Source organism: Hevea brasiliensis, chromosome 12 (assembly GCF_030052815.1).
Source record: "Hevea brasiliensis isolate MT/VB/25A 57/8 chromosome 12, ASM3005281v1, whole genome shotgun sequence".
NCBI classification, from domain to species: domain Eukaryota; kingdom Viridiplantae; phylum Streptophyta; class Magnoliopsida; order Malpighiales; family Euphorbiaceae; genus Hevea; species Hevea brasiliensis.
The window spans coordinates 5985249-5999828 of NC_079504.1; the positions used below are offsets into that span (position 1 = coordinate 5985249).

General features: G+C 36.1%; 3 protein-coding genes across 3 annotated transcripts; 2 read left to right on the forward strand and 1 right to left on the reverse strand.

Annotated features, from left to right (window-relative positions):
- Positions 1 to 1081: 1081 nt before the first annotated feature.
- Positions 1082 to 4603, forward strand: LOC110669783 (uncharacterized). Its single transcript, XM_021831557.2, has 3 exons — positions 1082 to 1786; positions 2852 to 3039; positions 3794 to 4603. Exons 1-3 carry the CDS (start codon positions 1132 to 1134, stop codon positions 4289 to 4291), a joined length of 1341 nt encoding a protein of 446 aa, XP_021687249.2. The 5' UTR covers positions 1082 to 1131; the 3' UTR covers positions 4292 to 4603.
- A 6283-nt stretch (positions 4604 to 10886) lies between these two features.
- LOC110673894 (protein PHLOEM PROTEIN 2-LIKE A10) lies at positions 10887 to 12748 on the forward strand. Its single transcript, XM_021837124.2, has one exon. The coding sequence runs from the start codon at positions 11368 to 11370 to the stop codon at positions 12625 to 12627; it is 1260 nt and encodes a 419-aa protein (XP_021692816.2). The 5' UTR covers positions 10887 to 11367; the 3' UTR covers positions 12628 to 12748.
- A 603-nt stretch (positions 12749 to 13351) lies between these two features.
- On the reverse strand, positions 13352 to 13948 carry LOC110669852 (phytosulfokines). Its single transcript, XM_021831688.2, has 2 exons — positions 13778 to 13948; positions 13352 to 13609 (listed from the first exon to the last, which is right to left on the reverse strand). The coding sequence occupies exons 1-2, from the start codon at positions 13874 to 13876 to the stop codon at positions 13478 to 13480; spliced, it is 231 nt and encodes a 76-aa protein (XP_021687380.2). The 5' UTR covers positions 13877 to 13948; the 3' UTR covers positions 13352 to 13477.
- Positions 13949 to 14580: the final 632 nt, after the last annotated feature.

Here is a 14580-nt window from a genome sequence, read left to right on the forward strand (position 1 = left end):
AGAGAACTGTATAGGGGATCAGCTCCCATATATGTATTGTTTGACATTATCGGGTGTGTGAGTGTTCCAAATTACCTTTTTGCTGTTATGACGTGAAAATATTGACGATGTTGCATTTCACTCTACAGGGTGCATTAGCTTTAGATAGTTATAGAGATTATGGTTAAAATTGATATTTTACTCCCTAAGTCAAACGCTCACTCCTGTTCACCTATTTTTCCAGGCTACAGGAGGAGTTCTTTTACAGAGCAACCTGCTTTCTTCCTTGCAAGTTTAACGTCGATTATTTAATTGTTTTATTATTTTTTAAAATTTGAAATCTAAAACTCCGCATTTGTTAGTAATAGTGTGAACTTTATTAGAAATCGTGTTAATTTAAATTTTTGAGATTAATAAATGAAGATTTGTGTGGTATTTAAACAATTTGTAAGTGGTGATAACAAGGTTGAGCGAGGCTCCCCTTACTTCAGTTTTTGATGGTTATCGGGTTAGGTTAACCCGAATAAAAATATTTTATTTTATTTTATTTTATTTACATGTTGGGCCTAAGTTTTTAGGCCTTGGATATGGATTTGAGAATAGTAAAGCTCACTACAGGCCTCGAAGGCTTTATGCCGGTCCAGGTCCTAGTGCCGATTCGGTCTATAGGTTGGATCATAACATTTATATCCTTTCCAAAACAAATCAAGATACCCCTGTTTTCACAATTCATAAATTATTATATTTTTAGATCAAATAAGAACATTAAGCTTATTATTTATATATTTCATTAATCCTAAAAACTTTTTAATCTTAGTGTTATAATTAATTTAAACTCGATTTTATATAAAAATAATTTCAATATTTTTTAAATCAAATATTTATAACTTAATTTTTATATTCATTAATTTAATTATACAATTCACAAGTTTTGTTTTAAATAATTATTTTAAACGCTTGTAAGTTAATTTTCATATAAAGTTTAGGCTTTTTGTTTTTTTTAACCATGCTCACATGGCAGCATTTAATTGGATTATAGGCCAAATTTACCAGTGATTTACAGGATTCCGCCGCTCACACAGCAAAACATTTTTAATAACCCCGACCTTTTTAACAGTCACTTTCTCACCCCTCCATTCGCTCGCCGGCATAATGTCATGGCTGGCTCGTTCCCTGGCCAACTCTCTTCGACTCGACAACGACGATGGCGATGATGACGCCGACTCAGAAAACGACGTCGCACCCGACACTCCACACGACCCATCACCTGCAACATGCATTGAAGAAGAAATGGCAAAAGGAACAGAAATTCAAGATGAAGGAGAAGAAGCGCAAACAAGAGGCGTCAAAGAGGATCTTTCAGAACTCAAGCAAACCCTAACGCGTCAACTGTGGGGCGTCGCCACTTTTCTTGCTCCTCCGCCGACTTCCAACGACCGATCACTCTCTAATTTGAATCAATTCGAGGCATCTCATCGATCCGACGAGGGAGAACACTCCGATTCCGAAGAAAGATTGGGGATCAGGCAAGATTTTGCAGAGATCGGAGGAAGATTTAGGAGTGGGGTCACGGAGATTTCGAAGATGGCGTCGAATTATTTTCCTTTTGGATCAGAGGAAGACGAGGTAGAAAATAATGAGGAGGGAAATGAGACACATGGGGAGGAATTGGAGATCGAGGAGCCTGATGAGTGGGGCGCAGGAGCCATCGGGATTACCGACGAGGTGTTGGCATTTGCGAGGAATATTGCTATGCATCCTGAGACTTGGCTGGATTTTCCCCTGGATGAGGAAGAAGATTTAGATGGTGTGTCCATTTTCCTAAATTTCTATATGCATATGCTTATATTTTAAATAAATTTTCATTTTTGTCGTGAATTTGTTTATTGTTGAAGGCTTGAAGCAACCAAAATGCTCCTTATCTGGTGTTATCTGACGCTTTTTCTGTAGTTACTGGAGCATATAGTTGCTAATAGGTGGATTGGAATGATCAATGTCGTCCCACATTGTAATAGAAATAGATCACGTCAAAATGCAAAGTTCTACTTATGCATTGCGTTAGCGATAGTATAGGCTACTTGCATATCTTCCCCCACACCAAAAGAAAGAGAGAGAAAGAGAGAGAGAGAGAGCATGGCAGAATCAATAATTTTGCATTTCAATCCTCTGTTTAATGACACTTAGGAGTTTGTTTCGGACTTTGCATACATTTGGATGTGTTTTTGCATTACTTTCTGATTTTTTTTCCACCCCATCTTAGAATAAACACTGATTGATAAGAAATGCCATTGGTGATGCTTGGTTAATGGATTGTCTTGTGCTGGTTGTAATGCCTAAATTTTTTTTCTTAACTCCCTAACAGGCGACATTGTTGCTAATGTTTTCCTTTATTGTGTAAGATGAATGAGCATGAATAAGACTTTGGCTCCTTTGCTTGCTAATAATAAAACATAGTCTGAAGGTTGTTTGGTTAGTATTATGTCAGTCGGTTGCATTACATAATCTAATGTGAATAGCTGTGATATATTCAAAATTCATTTAAATTAGATGACTGACTGGATCAGATTTAGTGGTTCAGAACTCACAAACTTATACTGTGAAGTGTGAAATCAGTTTATTGTCTGGATTTCAATATTTGTGTGATTGATTCAGATTCAGTTGCTTCAGATTGTCCTAAAATGATGTTTGATGAGTTCCGCTAATGGTATATTTTCTAGGTTTCACTTTGTTGCCTAGGTGCTGCTTAATAAGTGGTTGGATGTTACCGTGATTTATTTGTTTTACTCAGCAACAAAAGCCAAGCTTCTGCCTTCTGCGATCCATGCCATATTTATAAACCTTTCCTTTTTCCCCCTTTCCTCCACTTGTACAGATTTTGTCATGTCTGATGCCCAACAAGAGCATGCTTTGGCCATTGAAGGACTCGCTCCTAGACTAGCTGCTCTCAGAATTGAACTTTGTCCTTGCCATATGACGGAGAGTTACTTTTGGAAAGTATATTTTGTTCTTCTGCATTCAAGACTCAACAAACATGATGCAGAAATTTTATCTACACCTCAGGTAATATTTATCTCTTTTTAATTCTGTTAGTCAAGTTTCCAAGGTCCTTATGGTATGAAGTCCTTTTTTATGTCCGATTGAAGATTCTTGCTATGGTTTCACGTTTTTAAGCACTGCAACTGGTAAATGTATAAATATGAGTTGTGCAAGTCAAATTTTGCCCTTTTTTTCTGGTAGTGCTTCTGGGAAGGCTGGATGAGCTGATGTAATGAAATTGAAATTTTCATCCTTAATATATGGATGCATGGTTTGCCAGTTTGCCTATACAAAATTCACACTCCAGTAATCTAAGAAAATGCGTTATGTTTTAATTAATTTTAAAAATTGTGAATTATTTGAGACAATCTCAATCTAAAGGATTATTTGCTTTGCACAGAACTTTGTTTGACTCTTGCCCTTTTGACCTTGGTTGATGGTTGTTCCCACACATTGCATATAAAGCCCTATTTCAAGGAGCTAAGAAAAATGACAAATTATTCATTTAAGTTTATAAATGCGATATTCTTGTAGCTCGTTTCTTTGTATCTTGACTAACTTTCATCCATTCTGCACTTCATTAATGGATCAGTCACTTTATTATTTTTTCCACGCAAAGGTTGCTTGAATGATCTTGCATGGAATATTTTAGTTCACTGCTTCAATTGGGTATTTACTTGAAAATTCATAGGTTAATAAATGCGTCATTGATAATTGTAGTGGTTTGAGAACTGGGAATATGGTTGAGGTAAATTATAGTATTTCCTATTGGTTGCAGGTAATGGAATCCAGAGCATTGTGGATGCAGGAGTTACATAAACAAACGAATCCAGAAAATGACTGGTTTGGAAAAGGCACTTGCAATGCAAATGATAATGCGGTATTGCATGAAGAGTTTGAATGTGCCAGGACATTTGATTTTGAACCAGCGACCAATATGGCAACAGATTATGAAACTCAGAAGCACCCAGTTGTAAGTACAGACATGCAGTTCATTGATAAGTCGGTTATTGAAGAAAAGCCAGTGACAAAAATTGTGAATAAGGATGTGCTTGCCAGTCAATCTTCTAAGGTACTGCTTCCAAATTATGAAGATGATGAGGATGACTGGCCAGATGAGGAAGATTCTGATTTAGGCAGTTACAAAGCCACATTCCCTGCAGGAAATGAAGAAGACATATCTTTCAGTGATCTTGAAGATGATGCCACGAGCACCATACCCATAAAATCAAAGATGCTTTCCAAGGGTTCTGAAACTTCAACATCAAAAACCTAAGTATGTAGCTTCAGCTAAGCGTAAGCTTGGCTGATTGTACTATTGCTTGAACTGTGAAGTCGTCTGGTGTGAACTGAACACTGTGATAAAGAGTGAAGACCTTGCAACTCTATGAGCGTCCAGAACTTTGGTGGGGTTGCTGTGATGTGTCTTGCGAGCACTTTTGTACATGATGGTTGTTTGAATTGAGTTACCTATTAGAGAGATCATATGTTGATTTGTTGTGCAAAGGTTGTAAACAGAACTTGTTAAACGACTCAGCAAGGATTTTGTGAATAAAATTGGCCAATTTTACAGCGGTTTTACGAGAAAGCTTTTAGATTAAATTGGGAGTCAAAAAGGCTATTTTAGCTTTTAAAGTTATGCTCAATAGTCATATAAGTTCTTAAAGTATTTTAAAGTACAATGAAGTCTTTTAATTTTTAAAAAATATCAAATAAGTATTTTAAATTTTTAAAAAGAGATTAAATAAATTTTTTAACTTTTGAAAATAAATAAAAAATATTGAATTATAATTTGTAACTCCGTCTAAGTAGTTTACGTTTAATCGGTCCCAAACCCGGATAAAAAAGGAGGGTTGCGGTAGGTGACAACCAGCGTAAAAATTTCGTCACACTTTATGATATGGATTCAAATGATATAAACGTTGGGGCGTCCTCTACTTACGACGTGCTACATCGGAGCCCGGGTGTAGTGAAAAATATGCAAGGGTGTAGGGCGTTCATTGAAAGCGACGCGCCATGCCATACCAGCACCCGGGTGTGGTGTTAAGTGAGCAGGGGTTCCCACATCATGGACGGGTGTGGGTAAAGAAGTTAGTCCATGGGACAGATAATAGAATAAATAGTGGAATAAAACACAAAATAGACATAGAAAACAATAAAAGATATCATAGAAGAAGACCAATTAGAAAGTAACAGGATAGAAGGAGGATCAGGATTGGTACTTGGAATGTTGGATCACTTACAGGAAAATTAATGAAACTTGTGGATACTTTAGAAAGGAGAAGGGTGAATATTGCTTGCATTCAGGAGACTAAATGGGTAGGAGAGAAAAGCAAGAAAGTGGGTAATTCAGGGTACAAACTGTGATTTACTAGAAAGGAAAGAAATAAGAACGGAGTGGGTATAATCATATACAGGACATTGAAAGACGCTGTAATAACTATGAAAAGAGTATGAGATAGAATTATACTAGTAAAACTAGTACTAGAATGAGAAATAATAAATGTAGTTAGTGCTTATGCCCCACAAATAGGACTAGATAGTGAAAGTAAACAAAGGTTTTGGAAATGTATGGATGATTTAATGCAAAACATACCGAATGAAGAGAATGTTTTTTATTGGTGGAGATTTGAATGGACATGTAGGAAGTGATAGGCAAGGTTATGAGAATGTTTATGGAGGTTTTGGTTTTGGCAGTCGAAATAAGGAGGGAAAAAGCATCCTGGATTTTGTATGGCATACGACCTAATACTAGCAAATACCTATTTTATAAAAAGAGAGTCACATTTAGTGACTTTCAAAAGTGGGCAACATAGAAGCCAAATTGACTTCCTTTTAACCAGGAAGACAAATAGAGCTCTATGCAAGGATTGCAAGGTCATTCCAGGAGAGGCTTTAACAAGTCAATATCGGTTAGTGGTCTTGGATGTCAATTTTAGGAACAATTCAAGAAAGGTCAAAAGAATAGTGTAGCTCAAACAAAGTGGTGGGAGTTCAAAGGAGTAAAGCAATTGAAGTTCAAAAATGAGCTTCTCGAGTCCGAAGCATGGAAGCTGGATATGGAGGCCAATGATATGTGGATATAGATGGCATCAAAGATTAGAGAAGTAGCTAGAAAAGTACTTGGAGAGTCTAAAGGACATGGACCACCTTCAAAAGAGAGATGGTGGTGGAATGAGGAAGTATAAAAGGCAGTGAAGAGAAAAAGGAAATTGTATAAGAAATTACCTAAATGTGATAATAATCAGGTATATGAACAGTACAAGATAGCAAAAAAAAGGCAAAAAAGGCAGTTAGTCAAGCAAGAGCACAAGCCTTTGAAAAATTTTATGAGAAACTTGGAACTAAAGAAGGAGAGAAAAATATTTATAGATTAGCAAGAAGGAGAGAAAGGAAATGTCAAGATCTCAATCAAGTTAGGTGCATTAAGGATAAAGAAGGAAAAGTGTTGGTGAAAAATGAGGACATTAAAGAAAGATGTAGAAATTATTTTAATGGTCTCTTTAATAATAATCAAAATGGTAATAGCGTGAATATAGATTGTAGAACAATAGAAAAGAATGTGAATTATACTAGAAGGATTAGATCTTTAGAAGTAAAGGAAGCACTTAAGAGAATGAAAGTGGGTAAAGCACATGGACAGATGAAAAACCAATTGAAGTGTGGAAGTATTTGGGAGATATGGGAGTGGCATGGTTAACTAAATTATTTAATAAGATTCTAAGCTCAAAGAAAATGCCTGATGAATGGAGGAAGAGTATTTTAGTACCTATTTTTAAAAATAAGGGAGACATACAGAGTTGCTCAAACTATAGGGGAATTAAACTCATGAGCCATACTATGAAGTTGTGGGAGAGAGTTGTGGAGCATCGACTACGTCATGATACTTCTATCTCTCTCAATCAATTTGGCTTCATGCCCGATCGTTCAACTATGGAAGCGATCTTTCTCATTAGAAGCTTGATGGAGAAATATAGAGATGTGAAGAAAGATCTACACATGGTTTTTATTAATTTGGAGAAGGCTTATGATAGTGTTCCAAGAGATGTCTTATGGAATGTGTTAGAACAAAAGAGGGAATCTATTAGGTACATACAAGTGTTGAAAGATATGTATGAAAGAGCAACTACTATTGTACGCATAGTGAGAGGGGACACAAGAGATTTTCCGATCTCAATTGGATTACACCAAGGATCAGCTATAAGCCCTTACCTTTTTACATTAGTTTTAGATGAATTAATGAAACATATACAAGAGAGTATTCCTTGGTGCATGATGTTTGCGGATGATATTATTCTGATAGATAAGACGCGAGAAGGAGTCAATAGAAAGCTAGAGCTCTGGAGAAGTACTCTAGAGTCAAAGTGCTTTAAGTTAAGTAGAACGAAGATATAATACATGCATTGCAAGTTCAGTGAAGGCCAAACTGGTGATAGAGAAGGAGTTAGTTTGGATGAAGTGGTACTGTCCCAAAGAAATCACTTTAAATATCTCGGCTCAGTCCTTCAAGTGGATGGGGGATGTGAGGAAGATGTTAGTCATAGGATTAAAGCCAGATGGTTAAAGTGGAGACGTGCCACGGGAGTTTTATGTGATCGCAAAATTCCCATTAAGTTGAAAGAAAAATTTCACCGTACAGCCATACGACCGACTATGTTATATGGTAGTGAGTGTTGGGCACTAAAGGAGTCGTATACATCTAAGATAAGAGTTACAGAGATGAGAATGTTAAGGTGAATAAGTGGTCATATTAGATTAGATAAAGTCCGTAATGAGAGTATTAGAGAAAAGGTAGGAGTGGTACCAATTGAGGATAAGTTGAGAGAAAGGAGATTGAGGTAATTTGGTCATGTGAAGCGTAGATATACGGAGGCTCTAGTTAGACAAGTTGAGCACATTATGTTAGAGGATAGAAAGAAAAAAATGGGTAGACCTAAATTAACTTGGAGGAGAGTAGTACAACATGACCTAGAAGCATTACACATTTCTGAGGCTTTAACCCAAAATCGTTTAGAGTGGAGAAAGCGAATCCATATAGTCGACCTCAAATTTTTGGGATAAAGACTTAGTTGAGTTGAATTGAGTTGAGTTGAACTATAAATTGTCTCCGATATAAATCTAGCTAACACTATGTATGAAGATTTTTTAGTAAACAGAGTCCTTATTAGCAATTATGAGTATTTTATTTGCAACATCCGGTGGATATTTACTGTATTTTAAAGTAAATTAATAACTTTTTTTTTACCGAATGATTCAAGAAACTTTGTTATAAAAACTATGATGAAAATGATAAACCCATGAAGATGCTTCTTGAATTATTCAGCAAAGGATAACTTATCAATCTGTTACAAAATATAGCAGTATTTACCAGAATGTTACAAATCACATATGCAAAATTGCTAATGAGGAGCTCGTGCACTAGAAGATTTTTTTGCATAGGCTTGACTAGATTTATAAGAGAGACAAATTATATTTTAGTCTTTTTTATCTATTTTTAAAAATTAAAGGACTTATTTGTCCCTAAAATAATAAAATGGCTTAATTTACCTATTTTTAAATTTTAAAGGGCTTGTTTACACTCTGAAACACTTTAAGGACTTATATGACTATTAGCCTATACTTTAAAGGTCAAAATAAGCCTTTTGTCAAATTTAGATGATGGCCATAGAAGCAATACAGAAAGGCTGCCCATCTTATGGTCTCTATTTACGGCTGAAATTTATAACTATAGTCTACTCATGGCTAAAATTTTCATTTTTCCTTGTGCAATGCAAACATGCTTGCCTACATAGGAGGTCAAATCCGTTGTTTAATTTGTCCTTGCATTCAAAAATTTAATAGAACGATTATGAGGGATTAAGCTAGTGATTAAAAAAAGATACCAAGCATCTTTCTCTCTCTAGTTTTTTTCTGGAGAGGAACTTTCCTCTTTGTGTTTTGGTTTTCTTTTAATGCTTAGCCCTCTGTCTCTGTCTAAGTAATTGGTTATCCCCTGCTTCATCCAGGTACGGGATAGCTTCCTTTCTTGGTGGAGAGTTGGTCTCTCCCTTTCCACCTTTGGGCGGACTATATATATGGTTTTGTTAGTTTTTAGTTCTGCATGCAAGTGAGGGTCTGTGGTTTCTATTTGCTGTGTTGGTGATCTCCTAACATCGACTAGTTTTCGGGTTGTTGGGTTCTTGGAGGTTTGATTCAATGAATGGCAACTCTGAAATCCTCACCCACCTCTAAAGCGATTGACATGAAGCTCTACATCACTTCTTCATCTATCTTCTAGTGCTCCCATGGTTTGGTATCTATTAGGCTTCATTTGGTTGAAGGTGAAGGAGAAGTAAATAGAGGTAAAGAGAGGTAGGTAGCTTATATATCTATGTTTGGAAAGAAGTAAACTAATGTAAGGTAAGAGTAAGCCTTAGCTCTCAAATCTCAGTTTTTATTAAGGAGGAAGAGATGAGAACTATAATTATTTTATTTCTTAAATACTTAATTTTAGCCTATTATTTCACCTCTTCCTAAACATAAAGACTATATATTATTTCTTTTTACCTTTTTATTAATTCATTATTTTCCAAATATTAAAATTTTTTATTATAACCTTTTTTTATTCCTCCTTTATCTTACTCTTTCTTACCCTTTCATTAATTAACCTTTCCTCATCCAAGTCAAATAGAGCCTTTGTTATTGGTTACTCACATTTTGTTTTGGCCTCCACTCACCAGAGAAAAGTTGTGGGTCTACAATCTAGCTTCACTACTTTTAACTCTTTGGTTCTTCCCTGTGAAACATCTCTAGCGGTTGCCTCAGGGCTACCGGTGGCCTTTTACTGTGCCTCATTATTCTTGCTTGTGACTGCCCTAACTAGGGTTTGAGTCTTGGAGCTAAGCTTGTATGCTGGGTTTAGGAGCTTTTGTTATGAGCCATGGTTTGTATGTTTTATAAGTTAGGTGTCATTAGGTTCAAAGTCTCTTATATTTGTTAGCTCTTCTCTAAGCTTGTTTTTGTGTATGCTTTTCTCATTAATGACATCTCTGACTTCAGACAAAAAAAAAAAAAATAGCGATTAAAAATTGAGATTTTCATATTAATATCCCTATACAACAAGTAGATGGATAATGAACAGATTCAACAATCGAAATCTCAAAGGATTATAGTCAATTAGTCATAGTTTGTCATTTGTTATTCATTTAATAACTAATTCCAGGATTTAGTCGGGTCAAATAAGTTGATAGTAATCGGTACCCTTGAACATTTTGGATATGCTTAAAGGACCGAACTTCCAGCAGACCAATGACTGAGCGTGTTAAATGAGTGCTTATCCCAATTCAGGAGTTAGCCGATAATAATAAATTCATGGGCTATTTGTAGTTGGACAGTTTAAACTTTGCAATCCTCTAATTAAGAACCCATGGGCTGTCTCTATCTGGGCAGATTTAAGAATGCTTTGCGCTGTAAACATTTAACTTGACTCTGAAAAGCAGAACATGAATAAATTTTTAAAAAGACTTCTCAATGCACAAAATTAATAAAAATAAAAAATTTATTTAACATTATTTCAGAAGTATTACAAATTAATTTTAATTTTAATTTAACATATTTTAAATATAAAAATTTTAAACAACTAAATGATATTTGTCAAAATATTTATAATAATATTTAAAATAATATATTCATTTATTTTACCAATTAAGCTCAAGCAGTGTCGTTTCGCAAGATTTCCACAAAGTCTATTAGTCAACGTCAGTGCTGGGTTCCTCTGTTCTTTTGCTCCTCCACCATCAGCTCCAAAACGGTACGTCGTTCTCACTAACTTAAACGTCAAAAACAAAAAAAATATTCAAAGCACCCGAGCTTTTGGGAGAAAGGAAGAAGAAAGATCCATATCACATGAATCGAGGTACGTGTGCATTAGTTATGCCGCTATCTGTAACGGTGTTTGTTTGTCCGTTAACGTCAGCTTGGCAATCTCCGCCTACTTTTCTCTCTGCTCTGTGCGTCTGCAGCAAGTTCGTGTTCCTTTAATCCCGTTATTGTGGCTTTTAATTTTGTGTCAAATCCTCACTAATTAGCTTCTTCATAATCTCATTTGTCATTGTACTATCATTAATTTTCCTTAATTAAGGCGCTTAACCACCAACACCCTCTGAATATTTATACGTCTCGCTCCCTCTTCAGCTCTATAAACTCCAATTTCAAAGATTGATGATGACCAGAAGTGCCCAAAGCAGAAGAAACGAAACCCTAGATTCCTCGATTCTCTAAATTCTCCTCTTTCTTTATACCTTTGCTCTCCATACCCTCTGTAAAACCCACCTCAAGTTCCCAATTCCAAGTCCTCTAGGGTTTGGTTCTTGGATGGATTTTCAATTGGCCAAGAAAGGGTTCGATTTCTCCCGGAGCAAGAAGAAATGGCTGATTTTACTAGCCCTCTCTGGTGTCTCTGGTTATGGACTTTACAAGGTGTATAATTTGCCATCCGTGGTTATGAAAAGGAGGAGATTGATCAAACTTATGGGAGCCTTAATTTCTATTGCTGAAATGGTGTCCGATTCCGCTGAGACGATTGACATTGTTTCAAGGGATTTGAAGGAGTTTCTGCGTTCCGATTCGGATGAAATTCCGAATAGCTTCAAACAAATTTCTAAGATTGTCAATTCGGATGAGTTCTCCCAGTTGTTGACTGGGGTTTCTCAGGCGTTCACAGTTGGGATTCTGAGAGGCTATAAGTTGGAGTCAACAAATGATCAATTGGCATCAGGTTCAAGGAATTCAAGTTTCGCTGATAAGGCGATGGACAGGTTGTTCTCTACTGCTGGGACTGGGTTTGTTTCGGTCGTTGTTGGTAGTTTTGCCAGGAATTTGGTTTTGGGGTTTTATTCTAACGTTGGAGCTGGTGTGGATCAAAGTGAATCGAGCATATCGGAAATGCCGAGATGGGTTAGTGTGGTTTGTGATGACCGCTGCAGGCAGCTTATAGCTGATTGCATACAGAATTTTGTGAGCACGGCAATCGCTGTTTATCTTGATAAGACAATGGATATCAACACTTATGATGAGTTGTTCTCTGGCTTGACCAATCCCAAGCATCAAACCAATATGAGAGAGGTTCTGGTTTCTGTCTGTAATGGTGCTGTAGAAACGCTTGTTAAAACATCTCACCAGGTGTTGACAAATTCAAATTCCAATTCCAACCTGAATTCAGGTTCCAATTCTCGTTCTGCATATTCAATTGTTGAGCAGAGTGAAAGACCAAGCAGAGATGATTGTCTCAAGCAAGAAGTATGTTTGAAAGATGGATACTCACTTGAAGGGGTTCAGAACCGTGGATGGTTTGGTAAGGTTTCATCCACTTTGGCTGTGCCAAGCAATAGGAAGTTTGTGCTGGATGTGACTGGGAGGGTGACTTACGCAACGATAAGGTCTATTGTGGAGTTGTTCTTATGGAAGATATCAGATTGTTTGAAGAGAATACATAATGTAGTTCATGAAGAGGTTGTAGAAAGGGGACTAGAGGTTATTAGATACTTTGGGGCAAAGTCGTCTGTTATTGTTACCATATGTCTTGCCCTGTATTTGCATGTTCTGGGTGGCACTCGGATTCTCTTACCTGCTTAAATTGATGGCCTTGTCCCTCCCTAATAAAGCATTTCTGTTTATGACATAGACCTGTTTTGTATGTATGTCTTTGTATCCTCAGTTCAAAAGCTTAATGAAATATTAGCTCACCTTCTCATTTTGATGGTTGTCTTTGTCTTCAATATATTCTGTGTAACGGGGCTATGCTCATTATTAGTGCTAATGTTAAATTAAAAGCAACAGTTTTGGGTGCTTGGTTTTAGTTTTCTATCTGTAGTCACATATTGGTTTGGTTAGAAGTTAATATTGTTATGTAGATTAACCATACCAAGGAACTTGGTGGAAAGGTCATTGAAGTGACCTGTTGTTTAAAGAAGTCGGGCGCACGCGGGCACACACACACCAGTTACTGTAGCAGAGCATTTCATAATTTGAATCAAGGTATGCGATCAATGAGAATATAGGATTCACAGTTACTGTTCATTTTAAAGATTTGAGCTGAGAAAATCTCAGTATTTGAAAGTGTTGTTGATCATACTACACATGCGAATTGGGAAGGTGATAAACGATCAAATAAACAATTACTGATCATTTTCTTACCATTAAATTAAGTTTGGATATAGAATTTTAACTAAATGATAAACAATAACAATGGCGGATGAATTCTTTTACTGGTCTTTAGAATCCATAAAAGAGTCATTCGTTAGAAATTCATAAATAAGAGTAATACTCCATACATGGAATTAGAAAGATAATTATGTGATTAGCGAAATATTATTATTATTATTATTGTTAAAGTGTGATGCAATCCCAAGCATCATTATTGATATCGGTCATGAATCATAAGTGATCATGACTACATTACAAATGAAAGTAATCTCACACTAGCTCATGGGTTTTCAGTTTCACCCTGTGTATAGATGTAATCCACATGAGCCACCAGAGTTCTTCTGATCAAGCACTCATCTTCCTCCACTCCTTCACAGCTCTCCTCGGTCTCAGCTTTCTCTGCCTTCACATTCTAAACGTGGAAAGAAACAATTATATCTCACATTCAAGAACCGCTGAACAGTTAATAAGAATATGAAAATGGTAACCACATAAAAGAAAAAAAAAATTTAAGAATCTATCAGTAGGGAATAAAAATGGAGATAATATGATACAATGAAAATCAACATTGGAATTTTACCAGAGAATCACTAGCGAAGCCAGGCTCCTGGCGAGCAGCGTGAATAACCACCAAGGTGAGGACAAGGACTAGGGCAAAAATGGTGCCGAGCTTAGACATGATTGCTATTCAACCGTGGATTGTTTTCTGGGATTATTTACAAAGAGCTAATTAGCCTTTATTATATATAAGCAAAAGAAAGAGCTATTTAAATAGATAATGGATGGGGATGTGAAATAGGTAGAGCTAGTCATGGTTCGATTATGGGTCAAAATCGATTTTGATTCAATTTTAATTTGAAGAATTTGGATCAATTCTCAAAGGCAATTTTGATTCCTACACTGTTGATTAATTTTAATTTCAAAATTAATTCAGTCAATTTAAAATTTTTAATACAGTTTTTAATTCAACTCAAACCGTAACCCTAAAAATTGGTGAGTGATTAGATAAGCTCAATCTGCTGTCAAAAACCTGTCAACTGGTTAAATATGGTAAAAAAAAAAAAATGGCTTGAATGGTTGATCAGAGCAATTACTGCACTTTGCTGGCTCGCCACAAAAAGAAAATACAGACGTGCAATCTTCTAGATTCGAACTTAAAATGGCAGAATTTGATACATCGTTAATGCCTTCCATATGGAAATGAAAGCCTATATTTGGAATTGCAAGCCATCGATCTTTTCAACCCCACCCACCATAACCACATAAAATCAATTCCACAGCCAGATGGGTTGAGGGCAGTTGGGTTAGGGCTTAAGCCTTAAATTGAAGCATCATGGGCCTCTTATATGTTTTCCCTTTTCTCCACACTTGTTCATTGGATTC